At 43.6% G+C, this 20313-nt stretch overlaps 1 protein-coding gene across 1 annotated transcript in view; it reads right to left on the reverse strand.

Annotated features, from left to right (window-relative positions):
- Window positions 1-20313, reverse strand: part of SLC25A10 (solute carrier family 25 member 10) — a 35392-nt gene that overhangs the window by 13216 nt on the left and 1863 nt on the right. The window contains exons 2-3 of the mRNA XM_077251327.1: window positions 16292-16411; window positions 6732-6846 (exon numbers count right to left, since the gene is read on the reverse strand). Of these exons, the coding sequence (XP_077107442.1) occupies window positions 6732-6846; window positions 16292-16411 (235 nt within the window). The remainder of the gene's footprint in view (window positions 1-6731; window positions 6847-16291; window positions 16412-20313) is intronic.

Raw genomic sequence — 20313 nt, forward strand, 5'->3', positions numbered from 1 at the left:
TATATTTCAGCGCTAGATATCATAAAAGCCGGTAGTTCAATTGCCGGCTTTTGCAATCTCCTTCCCAAACCCGACAGGATATGAGACATGATATACATACAGTAAACCATCTCATATCCCTTTTTTTGCATATTCCACACTACTAATGTTAGTAGTGTGTATGCGCAAAATTTGGGTGCTCTAGCTATTAAATTAAAGGGTTAAATCGCGGAAAAAATTGACGTGGGCTCCCGGGCAATTTTCTCCGCCAGAGTGGTAAAGCCAGTGACTGAGGGCAGATATTAATAGCCAGGAGAGGGTCCATGGTTATTGGCCCCCCCTGGCTAAAAACATCTGCCCCCAGCCACCCCAGAAAAGGCTCTTCTGGAAGATGCGCCTATTCTGGCACTTGGCCACTCTCTTCCCACTCCTGTGTAGTGGTGGGATATGGGGTAATGAAGGGTTAATGTCACCTAGCTATTGTAAGGTTACATTAAGCCAGATTAATAATGGAGAGGCGTCAATTATGACACCTATCCATTATTAATCCAATAGTACGAAATGGTTAATAAAACACACACACACATTATTACAAAGTACTTTAATGAAATAAGACACAGGGTGTTCTGGGGTGGCTGGGGGCAGATGTTTTTAGCCAGGGGGGCCAATAACCATGGACCCTCTCTAGGCTATTAATATCTGCCCTCAGTCACTGGCTTTACCACTCTGGCGGAGAAAATTTCGGGGGAGCCCACGCCAATTTTTTCCGCGATTTAACCCTTTAATTTAATAGCTAGAGCGCCCAACTTTTGCACATACACACTACTAACATTAGTAGTGTGGAATATGCAAAAAAAAAGGGATATGAGATGGTTTACTGTAATATATATATATATATATATACACACACACCTATTCTGTGTGTAGACATTTATTCTACCTATTCTATTCTGTCAGTGTGATGTTACTGTACACCGCACTGAATTGCCGGCTTTTCTATAGAACACCGGTGCGTATTTCTCGCAAGTCACACGCGTGGTCCGTGTGTAATCCGTATTTTTCTCGCCCCCATAGACTTTCATTGGCGATTTTTTTGCACAATACGCTGACAAACGCAGCATGCTGCGATTTTCTACGGCCGTACAAGACCGTGTAATAGGGATCAGTAAAATACGGCAGATAGGAGCTGGGCCATAGAGAATCATTGTACGTATGTAATCCGTATTTTCTGCACCTCTCATACGTCCGTAAAACTCGCTAGTGTGACGCCGGCCTAAGGAAGTCATGCTTTTTTTTTTTCTTGGGGGGGGGGGGGGGCGGGGTACTAAACTTTATCAGCATGCACAACAAGAGAACAAAAACGCAGCAAAACCTGCTTTTTGTAAGTGGCTTCTTTATTGCCAAGAAAGCAGGTTTCACCCGCGTAAAAATAAGCAGCAAAAACGCAACATGTGAACACAGCCTAACAGGTAAAACAGAAACATATTAGTTACTAGGATCATTCTTTTTAGCTGTGGAAGGGCTCCGGTGCCCAGCTAGTAACATTCCCCACCACTGTCCTACCCATCTGTCACCAGCTGGCCCTACCATTCTGACCCATAACTGTTGGACCCATGATCTTGGTCCTTTCTTCTGCCCAGCAAGTAGCTCAACTACAGCAGCCATTTTATAGGGATTCTATACATTTAGAAAAACATTTCCATTGACCGTACCACTTTTGTCCATGGTATTTTTCTAACACAACCAATAGATAAGTGCGGGGGCATTTCTGGAAATAAGAAGCCATTTTTTTCTAATCTCATGCAACCCCTTTAAAGTGTAACCCTTATTTCAGGAGAACGGGATTCCCAAAGTCCCCAATGTAATGGAGCACTAGCCCCATTCACTGTGATGGTCACACATTCAAGGTAACTTTGGGCCCCCCGATCGCTGGTATCCCAGTGGTCACTGCCCCAGTAATCATACATTTATCAATTACGTTTATGAAACAACCCCTTTAAAATGTCAACCATATCAAGTGACTCCAATTGACAATGATTTTCTATCGTCTATGTACATGTCAGAACATTACAAACTATGGACAACGCTCATCCTTGCCTAGGCTTGGGATCGAAGTGCATTGTTAAAATAAAAAACATGACCTCTGCACATAGGAAATCCTCAGACCTAATTCCAGAGACTAAAGTGAGTACAGGAGAAAGCCCAGAATATTAGGAATATGACCTGCACACCATACTAGCTCTTGATAAATCAAAAAACGCTAAATACACTTTATTCTGAAATCCATTACTATCATTTAATGAGCTGCCCAAGCTATTATGTAAAGGAAAAGTCACATAAAAAAAGCAATAAGTTACATTAAAACGTATTTCCACAGGGTGCCAGTATTTATGTTACACCACCACCATTATTCTCCAGGTAATGCCGATCTTCCTTCTAATCACGGTAACAACTGGAGAACAATGAAAGATAAAAGTGTGACGGAGCACAATGACAAAGATGGCCGTGCTGTAGTTGGGAACAGTGTGTGTGGGGAGGGTGGCTCGTTATTCTAGTTATTCACCTCATAATCCGCACACTCACATCCGCCATTCATCAGGACATGTCTCACAACAGAAAATTATGGTGACTCACTATAAAGAGCTGCAGAATCTAAAGTAAGCAGGTGAAGGTCCCTTCCAATTTAGGTGAATTTACAGCAGACAAATGCACTAAATAAATTATGAGCCCCTTTAACCCCTTAGTGACCACCAATACGACCTAAAACGGACCTGCAATATAACAGACTAGCACCCCCCAACAGGTGACAATCCAGCAGCTGTGGGCTGTACACTATAGCTGACAACTTGCTGCATCAGCCATGATCAGTTTTGGCAAAGACCATGGCCGTTTAACCCCTTAATAGTGAATACAGAATCTAGACGGTTAACAGAGTGTGGGGGCTCCCTCTTTAACCCCATTGGCACCCCGAGATCTTGATTGTGTGGTCCTGATGTTTTCTATGGCAACTCATGGACAATTAACGGTCTTAGAGACTTCCGGCTACGTGAGGAAAGAGACATGGCGAATCAGAAGAGCTATACTACATTTCTAATTGGAGGTATTTGCTAATATTATTATTATTACACCTACTACGTATTGGGATAGGATCCTGGAGATGGGAATACCCCTTTAAATAAAGCAGAGGCCCATGAAAAATAAAAACTATATGTGTCTGGTTCGGTTCCAGCAATATCAGTGCCATGTCTGCAGGTGACGTGTGATAGGCTCCAATGCGCACATGACAATCCGCAGTCGCTGATGGGCTGCAGGGATCACACCTCCCTGGTTTGAAATGGTTTTGTCCAAGGAAAGTGTAAGCACTGCAGCCCATCAATATCCGCCGATGGGCTGCAGTGCTCACGTGACTGTCATGCATGGACCAGCAGACAGAGCAATGATGTTTTTCCAAAGGGAGAGTATATGCTGTTTTTATTTTGCAAGGGGGCGTTTCAGTTAACAATTGGACAACCCTTTTAAGACGGCATCCATAATGTGTGGCCATTATATGGTCATAGAATAAGTGTGGTAATTAACCTGTATCATCAGAACCTTATAATGATGAGGCAGTGTATGATGAAAGAGGCTACTGTTCCCATTGAGTGGCTCACAGATGGGAGTCTGGTGTAGAAGAGATGTGGCCGGACTCTGCGAATCACAAATGCACCCAACACACCCACGTAATTATCAGCCATACACAAACGCCGAGTCTTCTGCTCATGAGGCGAGTGATATTCCTACAAGTCAGCGCTTGCAGATCTGGGAAACATTCCTTAAGAAACAGAAAGCTAATCCACTGACAACCGCCCCGAGAAGCTCAACCATTGACGAGAACGTTACACAACGCTGGTCACTAGGGCCTTTTCCACGGAGGAGATCACTTAGGCCGATTGTAAGCAATCATCGTCACGGATCGCGTCTTTTTTGTTGTTAATGGCATCTTATATGCTAAGAAAGATCATAATTTGTCATCAGTACACTCCCATGTGTATATTCTTGCCACCTGCACGTAAAACTCAATGGAGGATTCCAGGTAGGAGCAAACTATCATCGCTACGAACACCTCCATGTTTCACACATCTATGTTGGCATTTACCTTCAACAACAGCAAAAAGACCTGTTTTTTTTCACTAAGTGCCATCCATTTTGCATCCATTTTCTTGTAAACCATTTTTAAAAGCTGAAGGTATAAAATAATAGACAAAAGGGATCCCCATCCTGTTTTAAGAATAGGACACGCTCCGACTGTGGCAGAACAGACATACGGATCCATAACAAAAAACGGTCCAATCTTACAAATGGACAGAGCTCGGATGAGAAACCGGATGTGTGAATGTAGCCTTATTGAAAGGAGCTCGTGCAAGGCTGCGTTCCCACCATGAGCATTTGATGCTGCAGATTTCCTGCACCTATTCAGTAAATTAGGTCACTTGCGTTTTTCACTTGGGCTTTTATCATGTTTTTTAACGCTGTGGTTTTTCATCATTTTTTGTTATGTCACGTTTTAAATAAAGCTGCACTGCTTTTGACACTTCCTGGTATTTAGCGTTGACAAAACTTTATTACTACACACACAACTGTTTTTAGTGTGTTTCCACACTAAAATGCATGTGCCTTTTGTACCGGCGGATTTACCAAATCTAATCTAAACTCAGAGTACCCGCAAGAGAAATTGATAGGTTGTAGATCTCAAACGTGCATTGAGGGTCATATTACAGTGCAGAAAAAAAAAGAAATCGCAGTAGGCATGAGATTTATAGAAATCCCATCCACTTTGCTGAAAGTGCAATTTGCAGAGTATTATAATCCCAGAAATAGATGCATAAGGCTGCCATCACACTAACAGTATTTGGTCAGTATTTTACCTCAGTATCTGTAAGCCAAAACCAGGAGTGGAACAGTAAGAGGAAAAGTATAATAGAAACACGTCACCACTTCTGTATTATCACCCACTCCTGGTTTTGGCTTACAAATACTGAGGTAAAATACTGACCAAATACTGCTAGTGTGACGGCAGCCTTAGAATGAGGAAGGTCTTACCCCACGATAACCATACTACCGAATTTTGGCTCATTACTGCAGATTATGGGACCTGGCTCCTATAACTAAAAGTTACGTGCACCCGAAAAATATAAGCCCTGAATGTGATAATCAGGGGAGCTGGGGTAACAGCTTGAAAGGGCCCAGATGCTGATGGAGCGCATCTCAGAGTTAAAGGGGCGGCCAGGGTTCATTGCTGATGGAAAAGGGGAGGATTCGAGATGATAAACTGAGAAGGAGGGGACGTTACAATTAATAGAATGAAGCACAACAAGATTTAAAAAAGGAAAGACAGGAAAATATATAAGAGACCCCCCCCCCCCCCCGGACTCACAGGCTGCTGCTGATGGAACAGAATACATTCCAAGTTGAGTTATAGACCCCCATGTACTTTAACTATTGCCCAAGCCTATTTAACAATCCTTGGCTATATACGCTCCTCAACATGGTAACTGCAAAACCAAGATGGCAAAGTCGTGGAGGTATGGAAATCACAGGATGGACAGACATGATAAGGATATGGAAATTATGAAAAAAATAGAAACAACATTTTGAAAATATCTTGATTTGTTCAATATGGACTATGAGCGCTTATGTGCAGAAATCCCCACACTTCCAGCCTCATCTGCTACCAATAAGATTATTTATGGTTGTTTGAGGAAGGTCCTGCCAGGCTGAATGCACTTGGGCACGGAAATCATCAAGATCCACTGCTGACAGCTCCGTTTGCAACTGCCGACCAATGATGTTTCAGATGTACGTGAAGAGAAACAAGTCCGGAGACACTGCCAAGGTGTCCCAGAAGACTGTTTTCAGCATGACAATGCCATGTGCTGCATGTTGCTCGTGCTTCTGTGAGTAGCCGGCATGGCCTAAATGTGCTATCATGATCTGCAGCGTCTCCGGACTTGTTTCTCATTCTTGGATATCATTGGTCGGTAATTGCAGAGGAAGCTGCCAGCAGCGGACCTTGATGATTTGTGCATCCAGCGCAGAACATTCCTCAGACAACAATTAATAACCTCACTAATAGCAGCCATGGTGTGTAAGTGCGGGGATTTCTGCACGTGAAGCTCATACTAAATTAATCAGGAAGTATTCAAAAGGTTTCCATTTTTTCAAAATTTGCATCTCATTAACATTTCTATACATCCTGTGATTTCCACAATTGCACAACGTTTCCTTTTCTAGGTGTAGCAATATCAATGTTGAAGGGTGAGAAGATCTTATTATCGTCAGCGGTAAAGTATTTCCTGCTGCACTCTGCTTCCTGGATAAATACAAGATCATTAACTACAGAATCTGGATTATTATATGGTCACCGTGGTAATAGATTAACATCAGCATTTAGAATTATAATCCCTTTTATATGTACTGTGTATGCATATAGATTCTAAAATTTATTCTAATGATAATTAGAATCCTAGGACTCCAATACAAAAAAAGGAAAATTATGTCTACATTAACCCCTGCCTGCAATGAAACAGTAGTATTTATTCCATTAAAACAAGGCATAGAGTACTTCCCCTTTAAATGTAAGGGTAACTCCACAATTTTCAGTTCTTGTGCTTCTTTTAAGTAATAGTATGGCAACAGAGCCATCAACACAACCCAAGCTTTGATTAAAGACCTTATCACTGATTTATGCCATACACAACGGTGAATGGACTTACCCCCAAATGCCCCCAGCAGCACCTTCTGGTAGAATGGAAGTGGGCCCTTGTTATCCTGTGCCAGGCGGTCTCTCACTGTCTCATAGATGGCAAAACGGGTAAGGGAGTAAGTGATCTGTAGGGGAAGAGAGGTGCAAGTGAAAATTAATAGGATGTATCCAGCTGTCCCGAGAAAGTATATTGTAGCAGTATACACTAATAAGATATATGAATATAATAAAGCATAAATTAGTACACCCCAACAGTTTTCTTTCAGAGCAATTTTCTATGGGATACCATACGGTAAAATACTCCCACAAATGTTGGTCATTTATTGCAAATAAGATTTGTTATTTAGCACACCCCAAAAAGTAATTTTCCTAATAAATTAATTCAAGACCATGTTGGAAAAATGAGTACACCCTAATGAAAGTATTAGGAGCAAAGATTAAGTATAGACTACAAAATTTTCATAAACCTAGAATTCAACCACAGGTAAGGCTAATTATTCATTAACCAGGTGTTCAGCTGACAGTAGACTATAAAAGAGTGTTACCTAAGGCAAATCTGTCACCAGGTTTGGCCAATATAAGGTAAGGCCATCACCTTTCAGGGCTGATATACAACATTCTATAATGATGTAAATAAGCCTTCAAACCAAGCTGTTAGCGAAGAAAAATAACTTTTATTATACTCACCTGCGGGTGGTCCGGTCCGAGGGGTGTGGATGTTCTTGGTCTGGCGCCTCCCATCTTCTTGCGATGCTGTCCTTCTTGCTTTGTGTGGATGACGTGTCCCAGCAGTGCGCAGGCGCCTGGAAATGTCAAAGAGCTCTGGCGCACACGCAGTGCAGCACTTTGTTCTGCCCTCAACAGGGCATAGAAGTAAGCCTGCGCAGGAGCGCGACGCGGAGTAGATTGTGTGAATGACGCAGGGAAAAAAACATCCACACAAAGCAAGAAGGAGGACGGGCTTCTAAAAAATGGGAGGCGCCAGATCAAGAACTCTACACCCCTCAGACCAAACCACCCTGCAGTTAAGTATAATAAAAGTTATTTTTCTTCTCTTACAGATGGGGTTTGGGGCACATATACAGAATTATAGAATGCTGTACATCAGGCCTGAAAGGTGGTGGCCGTATCGCATATCGGCCAAACTTGGTGACAAGTTCCCTATAACAAAGAAAATCCCATTCCCATTTCATGGTACCACATGGAAGAGAAATGTCACAAGACCCAATGAAGAAAATTATTTACACCAGAAAGGTGAAGCCTACAAGGAGATCAGAAAAGCTTCACATCAGTCAGAATAAGTACCAATAGTGATTCAAAAATTTAACAAAGATGTAACTGCAACCAGAGACATCCAGGCTGACCACAGAAGTTAACATCAAAACAGGAATGTCTTCTGATTAGAAAAGTTGAAGAAAATATACATGCAAGTTCACTGCAGTTAGGTGAAGCAGAAAGCCAAACCGGGGCGAGTTTCCATTGACACAATACGGCATATACTGCAAAGTAATGGCATGCATGGGTGTCATCCACAAAGGAAACATCTCTTAAATCCCATGTACAAAAAAGTCCAACTACAATTTACTAGGGTCCATTCTGAAGAATATTAAGACTACTATGAAGTAATGATTCCAATATAAAAGGTTTTTGGAACTGACGGGTACAATGAAAAATCCATGGTGCCTACAGTGAAACATGGTGGTGATAGTGTCCTTATGTTTGGCTGCATGAGTGCTGCTGGTGTAGGGGAGCTACATTTCATTGATGGCATCATGAATCACAGATGTACTGCTCAAAATTGAAGAAAAAATACTACCGTCACTCCGTACCCTTGGTAGACGTGCACGTTTCTAACATGGCAATGATCCAAAACACACATCTTAGACCAATGTTGCATTACTGAAAACCAGGGTGAAAGTGATTCAGTGGCCAAGTATAAGTCGATCTTCTAATATGAACCCAACCAAACACCTAAGGGGCGTTCTAAACAGACATATTGAGCATCACCTCAACCATCTAGCATCAAGGTTCTCAAAGAGGTCTTTCTTGAAGAATGGAGAAAAAAACAACAACAAAAAAAAAACTGTCCTTAAAAAAAATCATGAAGGTCATACAAAATACTAAATGAAGTAGTTTTTGATGTGGGGTGTACTCATTTTTGCATCAAATAATTTGAGCCAAACTGAAGATTTTGTAATGAAAGTTGCCTTATTAACCTTACTTTCATGTTATGGGTTCTATGAAACTCTGTCTTGTCAAAATATTGGAAACTGTCCTTGTGTCCAGTAAGATATTGACTAAAATCTTACTTTTCAAAAGGGAGTGTACTCATTTATGCTGTACACTACATATTATATTATTAACAAGTATGGAGCAGCAGTCCTGAGGGATCAGACATTATACAGTCTTTGGGGGATCAGTAGTCATTTTAATTATAATTAGGGAAATGGAGTAAAACCCCAGGAGAGATTGGGTAAGGTAATGTGTAAAATAATTAACACAGAAAGGAAAAATCTACTGCTGATGGGCGTAGAAGTGGCAAATGAGCTTTGACACTGATAAATATAAAAGGTTATGCCCTTGGGAGGGAAAATGTAAATTACCGCTACATACTAAATGGGAAATCAATGTGAAAAGTTAGTATGAAAAAACACTTAGGTTTCACTAATCGACAGTAAACTGAGCTGATGTAACCAGTGCCAGGCAGCTCCTGCCAAAGCAAATAAGATAATGGAAGGCATCAAAAGAGGCACATGACAAGAACGTCCTTCTACCTCAAAGCATTAGTCACACCGCTAATAGAATATTGTGTACAGCTTGGGGGACCAATGTACAATAAAGAACTAGCAGCAGAGGGTTCAAAGTGGGCAACCAAAGTACTAAATGTAAGAGAGTTAATTATAGAGATGGGCGAATCCGAACAGCAAAGTTCTCCGTCCGTACCGAACACCTACTTTTCGGGTACGGACACGGACTTCACCAGGGAATCCCTGCTACTGTTTGAGTTAAGCTGCCTGAACAGCGGGTGTTTGGTGCGTTGTCATGTGCATGGCAGGGCGGCAGACACAGCTTCTGATCGGCAGTGAAATCATTACCGCCGGTCAGAGAGCCGTGGTTCCCACGCTTTCAAAAGACCGCGAGCGCTCTGGTGTCAGCTGATGGGACTACTGCCCGTCCAATGTATTGGGCGCGGAGCTTCCGCATGGTTCAGTAAGCACCTGCGTTCAAAAGCCGACAGCGCTTTGGACGGAGCGGACATGTGCTGCGTCCAAAACACTGCCGGTTCCTGCCCGTGGAAACATACCCTTAAAAGGTGGTTGCCCTCTTGGTCTCCAGGGTGGATACACAAAAATTGCTGCTTTCTGTGTGAGTGGGATAGTCATGCAAGAGAATTACTATGATAAAAGAGACTGGCCTCTCTGACATTCACTTCAGCCAGGGAGTAAAAATGTCCTGCAATCAGCCGGAGATGTCCCTGCACGCATAGTGGAGATGGGATTTCTTCAAAGCCCATCCACTATGCTGTAACATCTCGCCGCTGCGGGTTTGACACAGCGGATGAACGCAATGTCAAACCTGCAGTGTTTACTGACTGTGGAAACATACCCTTAGTGACTAAGTCACCAGGATTGGGGGTCACTTGGGGAATAGCGATCACAAAATAATTGGTTTTCATGTATCCTTTAATAAGATGTGTAGTAGAGGGGTTACACGGACACTAAACTTCAGGAGGGCAAATTTCCAACGGATGAGAGATGATCTTGGTGCAATTAACTGGGACAATATCCTGAGACATAAAAATACACAAAGAAAATGGGAGACGTTTATTAGCATCCTGGATAGGACCTGTGCACAATATATACCGTATGGGAATAAACATACTAGAAATAGGAGGAAACCACTATGGCTAAATAGAGCTGTAAGGGGTGCAATAAGTGACAAAAAGAAAGCATGTAGAGAATTAAAGGAAGTAGGTAGTGATGAGGCATTAAATAAATACAAAAAATTAAATAAATTCTGTAAAAAGCAAATCAAGGCAAAAATTGAGACAGAGAGACTCATTGCCAGAGAGAGTAAAAATAATCCCAAAATATTCTTTAACCCCTTTCTGTCATTGGACGTACTATTCCGTCACGGACCGCCCCCGGCACATTAACCCCCGGCACACAGCGATCAAACATGATCGCGGTGTGCCGGCGGTATAGGGAAGCATCGCGCAGGGAGGGGGCTCCCTGCGGGCTTCCCTGAGACCCCCGCAGCAACGTGATCGCGTTGCTCCGAGGGTCTCCTACCTCCTTCCTCGCTGCAGGTCCCGGATCCAAGATGGCCGCGGCATCCGGGTCCTGCAGGGAGGGAGGTGGCTTACCGAGTGCCTGCTCAGAGCAGGTGCTGGTAAGCCTGCAGCACTGTGATTCAGATCGGTGATCTGACAGAGTGCTGTGCACACTGTCAGATCACCGATCTGTGATGTCCCCCCCAGGGACAAAGTAAAAAAGTTTTTTTTAAAATTCCCACATGTGGAAAAAAAAAAAAAAAAAAATATTATTCCCATAAATACATTTATCTAAATAAAAAAACAAAACAAATAAAAGTACACATATTTAGTATCGCCGCGTCCGTAACGACCCGACCTATAAAACTGTCCCACTAGTTAACCCCTTCAGTAAACACCGTAAGAAAAAAAAAAAAAAAAAAACGAGGCAAAAAACAACGCTTTATTATCATACCGCCGAACAAAAAGTGGAATAACACGCGATCAAAAAGACGGATATAAATAACCATGGTACCGCTGAAAACGTCATCTTGTCCCGCAAAAAACGAGCCGCCATGCAGCATCATCAGCGAAAAAATAAAAAAGTTAGTCCTCAGAATAAAGTGATGCAAAAATAATTATTTTTTCTATAAAATAGTTTTTATCGTATAAAAGCGCCAAAACATAAAAAACTGATATAAATGAGGTATCGCTGTAATCATACTGACCCGAAGAATAAAACTGCTTTATCAATTTTACCAAACGCGGAACGGTATAAACGCCTCCCCCAAAAGAAATTCATGAATAGCTGGTTTTTGGTCATTCTGCCTCACAAAAATCGGAATAAAAAGCGACCAAAAAATGTCACATGCTCGAAAATGTTACCAATAAAAACGTCAACTCGTCCCGCAAAAAACAAGACCTCACATGACTCTGTGGACTCAAATATGGAAAAATTATAGCTCTCAAAATGTGGTAACGCAAAAAATATTTTTTGCAATAAAAAGCGTATTTCAGTGTGTGACGGCTGCCAATCATAAAAATCCGCTAAAAACCCGCTATAAAAGTAAATCAAACCCCCCTTCATCACCCCCTTAGTTAGGGAAAAATTAAAAAAACTTATTTATTTCCATTTTCCCATTAGGGCTAGGGTTAGGGCTAGGGTTAGGGCTAGGGTTAGGGCTAGGGTTAGGGCTAGGGTTAGGGCTAGGGTTAGGGCTAGGGTTAGGGCTGGGGCTAAAGTTAGGGTTGGGGCTAAAGTTAGGGTTGGGGCTAAAGTTAGGGTTGGGGTTTGGATTACATTTACGGTTGGGAATAGGGTTGGGATTAGGGTTAGGGGTGTGTCTGGGTTAGAGGTGTGGTTAGGGTTACCGTTGGGATTAGGGTTAGGGGCGTGTTTGCATTAGGGTTTCAGTTATAACTGGGGGTTTCCACTGTTTAGGCACATCAGGGGCTCTCCAAACGCGAAATGGCGTCCGATCTCAATTCCAGCCAATTCTGCGTTGAAAAAGTAAAACAGTGCTCCTTCCCTTCCGAGCTCTCCCGTGTGGCCACACAGGGGTTTACCCCAACATATGGGGTATCAGTGTACTCAGGACAAACTGGAAAACAACTTTTGGGGTCCAATTTCTCCTGTTACCCTTGGGAAAATACAAAACTGGGGGTTAAAAAATAATTTTTGTGGGGAAAAAAAAGATTTTTTATTTTCACGGCTCTGCGTTATAAACTGTGGTGAAACACTTGGGGGTTCAAAGTTCTCACAACACATCTAGATAAGTTCCTTGGGGGGTCTAGTTTCCAATATGGGGTCACTTGTGGGGGGTTTCTACTGTTTAGGTACATTAGGGGCTCTGCAAACGCAATGTGACGCCTGCAGACCAATCCATCTAAGTCTGCATTCCAAATGGCGCTCCTACACTTCCGAGCTCTGCCATGCGCTCAAACGGTGGTTCCCCCCCACATATCGGGTATCAGCGTACTCAGGACAAATTGGACAACAACTTTTGGGGTCCAATTTCTTCTCTTACCCTTGGGAAAATAAAAAATTGGGGGCGAAAAGATATTTTTTGTGAAAAAAAATGATTTTTTATTTTTACGGCTCTGCATTATAAACTTCTGTGAAGCACTTGGCGGGTCAAAGTGCTCACCACACATCTAGATAAGTTCCTTAGGGGGTCTACTTTCCAAAATGGTGTCACTTGTGGGGGGTTTCAATGTTTAGGCACATCAGTGGCTCTCCAAACGCAACATTGCGTCCCATCTCAATTCCTGTCAATTTTGCATTGAAATGTCAAACGGCGCTCCTTCCCTTTCGAGCTCTCCCATGCGCCCAAACAGTGGTTTACTCCCACATATGGGGTATCAGCGTACTCAGGACAAATTGTACAACATCTTTTGGGGTCCATTTTCTCCTGTTACCCTTGGTAAAATAAAACAAATTGGAGCTGAAGTAAATTTTGTGTGAAAAAAAGTTAAATGTTCATTTTTATTTAAACATTCCAAAAATTCCTGTGAAACACCTGAAGGGTTAATAAACTTCTTGAATGTGGTTTTGAGCACCTTGAGGGGTGCAGTTTTTAGAATGGTGTCACACTTGGTTATTTTCTATCATATAGACCCCTCAAAATGACTTCAAATGAGATGTGGTCCCTAAAAAAAAAGGTGTTGTAAAAATGAGAAATTGCTGGTCAACTTTTAACCCTTATAACTCCCTAACAAAAAAAAATTTTGGTTCCAAAATTGTGCTGATGTAAAGTAGACATGTGGGAAATGTTACTTATTAAGTATTTTGTGTGACATATCTCTGTGATATAATTGCATAAAAATTCAAATTTGGAAAATTGCGAAATTTTCAAAATTTTCGACAAATTTCCGTTTTTTTCACAAATAAACGCAGGTAATATCAAAGAAATTTTACCACTATCATGAAGTACAATATGTCACGAGAAAACAATGTCAGAATCACCGGGATCCGTTGAAGCGTTCCAGAGTTATAACCTCATAAAGGGACAGTGGTCAGAATTGTAAAAATTGGCCCGGTCATTAACGTGCAAACCACCCTTGGGGGTAAAGGGGTTAACTACATAAATAGTAAGAAACTAAAAAAATGAGAGTGTTGGCCCCCTTAAAAATAGTCTGGGTGAAATGGTGGATGAGAATGAGGAAAAAGCCAATATGCTAAATGACTTTTTTTCATCAGTATTTACACAAGAAAATCCCATGACAGACAAATTGATCAGTGATAACAAAAATTCCCCATTAAGTGTCACCTGCTTAACCCAGCAGGAAGTACGGCGGCGTCTAAAAATCACTAAAATTGATAAATCTCCGGGCCCGGATGGGATACACCCCCGAGTACTGCAGGAACTAAGTACAGTCATTGATAGACCATTATTTTTAATCTTTAAAGACTCCATAATAACTGGGTCTGTACCACAGGACTGGCGTATAGCAAATGTGGTGCCAATATTCAAAAAGGGGACAAAAACTGAACTCGGTAATTAAAGGCCAGTAAGCTTAACCTCTACTGTGGGTAAAATCCTGGAGGGCATTCTAAGGGATGCTATGCTGGAGTATCTGAAGAGGAATAACCTCATGACCCAGTATCAGCACGGGTTTACTAGGGACCGTTCATGTCAGACTAATTTGATCAGCTTCTATGAAGAGGTAAGTTCCGGACTGGACCAAGGGAACCCAGTGGACGTAGTGTTTATGGACTTTTCAAAAGCTTTTGACACGGTGCCACACAAAAGGCTGATACATAAAATGAGAATAATGGGGATAGGGGAAAATATGTGTAAGTGGGTTGAGAGCTGGCTCAGGGATAGGAAACAAAGGGTGGTTATTAATGGAGCACACTCGGACTGGGTCGCGGTTAGCAGTGGGGTACCACAGGGGTCAGTATTGGGCCCTCTTATTTTTAACATATTTATTAATGATCTTGTAGGGGGCATACAGAGTAGAATTTCATTATTTGCAGATGACACTAAACTCTGCAGGGTAATCAAAACAGAGGAGGACAATTTTATATTACAGGATGATTTATGTAAACTAGAAGCTTGGGCTGATAAATGGCAAATGAGCTTTAATGGGGATAAATGTAAGGTCATGCACTTGGGTAGAAGTAATAAGATGTATAACTATGTGCTTAATTCTAAAACTCTGGGCAAAACAGTCAATGAAAAAGACCTGGGAGTATGGGTGGATGACAAACTCATATTCAGTGGCCAGTGTCAGGCAGCTGCTACAAAGGCAAATAAAATAATGGGATGCATTAAAAGAGGCATAGATGCTCAAGAGGAGAACATAATTTTACCTCTATACAAGTAACTAGTGCGACCACACTTAGAATACTGTGCACAGTTCTGGTCTCCGGTGTATAAGAAAGACATAGCTGAACTGGAGCGGGTGCAGAGAAGAGCAACCAAGGTTATTAGAGGACTGGGGGGTCTGCAATACCAAGATAGGTTATTACACTTGGGGCTATTTAGTTTGGAAAAACGAAGACTAAGGGGTGATCTTATGTTAATGTATAAATATATGAGGGGACAGTACAAAGACCTTTCTGATGATCTTTTTAATCATAGACCTGAGACAGGGACAAGGGGGCATCCTCTACGTCTGGAGGAAAGAAGGTTTAAGCATAATAACAGACGCGGATTCTATACTGTAAGAGCAGTGAGACTATGGAACTCTCTGCCATATGATGTTGTAATGAGTGATTCATTAATTAAATTTAAGAGGGGACTGGATACCTTTCTGGAAAAGTATAATGTTACAGGGTATATACACTAGATTCCTTGATAAGGCGTTGATCCAGGGAACTAGTCTGATTGCCGTATGTGGGGTCGGGAAGGAATTTTTTTTCCCCATGGTGGAGCTTACTCTTACCACATGGGTTTTTTTTGCCTTCCCCTGGATCAACATGTTAGGGCATGGTAGGTTAGGCTATGGGTTGGACTAGATGGACTTAAAGTTTTCCTTCAACCTTAATAACTATGTTACTATATCACCACAAAGGAGCCACAAATGGTGGTCATAGTTCAGGCACCTCAACAGCTGTTTCATATAGTCATAGGTTTCTTTCATGTGGACTACAAAACCAACTGTAATTGAAGGTTGAACATTGCCATTATGCAGCAAGACATCTTTTAGGCTTTCACATTGGCATTTGGAAATGACAGACTTATAGTTATGGAGTACCATACAACAGCACGGTGGTCAGCACCGCAGTAATAATGTGGTGATCAGTGGAGACGTGACCTGGACGTGTTGACAAGGTTCCTGGTGGTGATGGGTGGCTCAGCAGATCCTCTCACCTGTCTGAACAGTGATGCACTCAGGCCGTTATACAGAGCAAAGAAGCCGTCATTTTTAATCACAGTAACGGCCATGCCAGTCATCCTCATCTTCACCTCCTGCTGTGTCTGCAGATGAACCTGGAAGTAAGACAAAGGCAGACAGGTGACACAGGGCAATAAAACACATGGGCATTCTTACTACGGAGAAACCAGCACAAAGGTCATTGTAGAAGCAACATGCAGAGCTCCGTCCTCACTGCACCAGCAGAGCTGCCAACCGTGCCCCCTCACTGCACCAGCAGAGCTGCCAACCGTGCCCCCTCACTGCACCAGCAGAGCTGCCAACCGTGCCCCCTCACAGCACCAGCAGAGCTGCCAACCGTGCCCCCTCACAGCACCAGCAGAGCTGCCAACCGTACCCCCTCACTGCACCAGCAGAGCTGCCAACCGTGCCCCCTCACTGCACCAGCAGAGCTGCCAACCGTGCCCCCTCACTGCACCAGCAGAGCTGCCAACCGTGCCCCCTCACTGCACCAGCAGAGCTGCCAACCGTGCCCCCTCACTGCACCAGCAGAGCCGCCAACCGTGCCCCCTCACTGCACCAGCAGAGCCGCCAACCGTGCCCCCTCACTGCACCAGCAGAGCTGCCAACCGTGCCCCCTCACTGCACCAGCAGAGCTGCCAACCGTGCCCCCTCACTGCACCAGCAGAACTGCCAGAGATGCCAATCGTGCCTCCTCACTTCAAGCTCACCAATCCCTTTACATGTTCAACACCATCCTTAAGGCCATGTGCACACGTTCAGGATTTTTCGCGTTTTTTTCGCTATAAAAACGCGAAAAAAATGCTTACATATGCCTCCTATTATTTACAGGGTATTCTGCATTTTTTGTGCAAATGTTGCATTTTTTTCCACGAAAAAATCGCATAGCGGAAAAAAAAGCAACATGTTCATTAGGGTATGTGCACACGTCCGGATTTCTTGCAGAAATTTCCTGAAGAAAACCGGAAATTTTCTGCAAGAAATCCGCATTTTTTTTTGCGTTTTTTTCGCGGTTTTTTTAGCATTCTGCAAGCGTAATTAGCTTGCAGAATGCTAAAGTTTTCCAAGCGATCTGTAGCATCGCTTGGAAAACTGACTGACAAGTTGGTCACACTTGTCAAACATACTGTTTGACAAGTGTGACCAACTTTTTACTATAGATGCTGCCTATGCAGCATCAAGAGTAAAAGATAGAATGTTTAAAAATAATAAAAAAAATAAAAAAATGGTTATACTCACCTGCAGACAGCCGATCTCCTCAGCGGCGTCCGTTCCTATAGATGCCGGTGTGGTTCAGGACCTTCGATGACGTCGCGGCTTGTGATTGGTCGCGTGAGTAACATGAGCGGTCACGCGACCAATCACAAGACAGCGACGTCATCACAGGTCCTGAACCACACCATCTATAGGAACGGAAGAGAGAGCATGCACCGGAGAGGCGGGAACACTTCGGGGGCCATCAGAGGGTGAGTATATCACTATTTTTTATTTTAATTCTTTTTTTTTTTTTTAACAATTATATGGTGCCCAGTCCGTGGAGGAGAGTCCTCTCCTCCACCCTGGGTACCAACCGCACATAATCTGCTTACTTCCCGCATGGTGTGCACAGCCCCGTGCGGGAAGTAAGCAGATCAATGCACTCCTAGGTGTGCGGAATCCCCGCAATTCTGCATTTTTAATGAACATGTTGCTTTTTTTTCCGCGATGCGATTTTTTCACGGAAAAAAATGCAACATTTGCACAAAAAATGCGGAATACCCTGTAAATAATAGGAGGCATATGTAAGTGTTTTTTTCGCGTTTTTATAGCGAAAAAACGCGAAAAATCCTGAACGTGTGCACATGGCCTAAGGGGATAATCAACGTACATCACCTATCTACAGGACAGGTGGTAAATGGATCATCACTGGGGTTCCCACTGATTACAGGAATGCAGTTCCTAAAGATCCCTGTGTGAATGAAATATTAGTGACTCCTGAGACCACGGCTCCATTTACCGAAATTCAGCTCTTGTAATGGACGGGCAAGGACCAAGGCGTGAAAAGTGGAAGCAGGAGGCAATCAGTGAGCAGTCAGACTGATGGGCACGGGGCCACAGACAGTAACGGGCCCTTATATTACCACTAAGTGTCCTGTAGATAAGCGCAGGCCAAAGCTGATATCCTGATTTATTCCTGTATCCAGCCTAGTAACAATGACACAGCATCAGAGCAACTCCGTGAAAAGGACGCAGAAGTATGCAAAGCATCATCTCACCCCACCACCCGCTGACACACAGCTCCGCATCCACTCACACACGCGCAGCTCCGCATCCACACACACACACGCGCGCGCAGCTCCGCATCCACTAACAGCTCCGCATCCACTAACAGCTCCGCATCCACTAACAGCTCCGCATCCACTAACAGCTCCGCATCCACTCACACGCCACTCTGCCAGCCATACACATACGATTCTGCTCCCCATTCACAGATCTCTACTATTCAAACATTCAGACTCCCAGCTCTGTCATACAAACACACACTACAACTCTGAAAAGCAGACACAGACTAGTTTTCATCAGCCCAGCCCCCTTATAACGCATGTCATGCCTCCTCATGTACGGATGTAGCAGAGCTCATTTCCTCTGAGTAGCGGGAACTCATTGAGATTAGATAATCCAGTATGCCAAACCAGAGGGAACACTATGCCAACCTCAGCTCTGCTACATCTGCACACAAACAGTAAAGATGACCAAATCCTCTCTCCCCAGAACATGGATGTGCCAGCATGCCAAGCTGCTGACCCTGAATGGGGGCAATGCACACAAAAATACCTCTCCAGACACAGGCAGGCACACACGGCTGCTGCACACACGTCAAAGTCATTCATTGAGATGTCAGGGGTGAGCGCAGGATCATTATATCCTCTGTGTACAAAGCACATATTCATCCCTGCACTACACACACGGCTCTTACACTGTGTACACTGTGTGCGTTAATATACCCATCCTCTATACGGACAGTGTGTACAGTGTCCTATATGTAGTCAGTATATGTGTTGCAGAAATACATTAACTGTTAAGCCGAGTTCACACTGCTGTTTTTGGTGGGAGTGATATCAGTGAGAAAACTGACAGCACGCGGACCAATGTTATTCAATAGGTTGTACAGATGTTCACATGGTCCAAATCTGTAGACAGAATAGACAGGCTGTGTGCAGCAATAGAACCAGATCCTGTACGCGTCAGTGTGCGCAGCCTCATCCTATATGCGTCAGTGTGCGCAGCCTCGTCCTATACATGTCAGTGTGCGCAGCCTCGTCCTATACATGTCAGTGTGCGCAGCCTCGTCCTATACATGTCAGTGTGCGCAGCCTCGTCCTATACATGTCAGTGTGCGCAGCCTCGTCCTATACATGTCAGTGTGCGCAGCCTCGTCCTATACATGTCAGTGTGCGCAGCCTCGTCCTATACATGTCAGTGTGCGCAGCCTCGTCCTATACATGTCAGTGTGCGCAGCCTCGTCCTATACATGTCAGTGTGCGCAGCCTCGTCCTATACATGTCAGTGTGCGCAGCCTCGTCCTATACATGTCAGTGTGCGCAGCCTCGTCCTATACATGTCAGTGTGCGCAGCCTCGTCCTATACATGTCAGTGTGCGCAGCCTCGTCCTATACATGTCAGTGTGCGCAGCCTCGTCCTATACATGTCAGTGTGCGCAGCCTCGTCCTATACATGTCAGTGTGCGCAGCCTCGTCCTATACATGTCAGTGTGCGCAGCCTCGTCCTATACATGTCAGTGTGCGCAGCCTCGTCCTATACATGTCAGTGTGCGCAGTGTCCTATACATGTCAGTGTGCGCAGTGTCCTATACATGTCAGTGTGCGCAGTGTCGTCCTATACATGTCAGTGTGCGCAGTGTCGTCCTATACATGTCAGTGTGCGCAGTGTCGTCCTATACATGTCAGTGTGCGCAGTGTCGTCCTATACATGTCAGTGTGCGCAGTGTCGTCCTATA

The sequence above is a fragment of the Ranitomeya variabilis genome, chromosome 4, assembly GCF_051348905.1.
Source record: "Ranitomeya variabilis isolate aRanVar5 chromosome 4, aRanVar5.hap1, whole genome shotgun sequence".
NCBI classification, from domain to species: Eukaryota; Metazoa; Chordata; class Amphibia; order Anura; family Dendrobatidae; genus Ranitomeya; species Ranitomeya variabilis.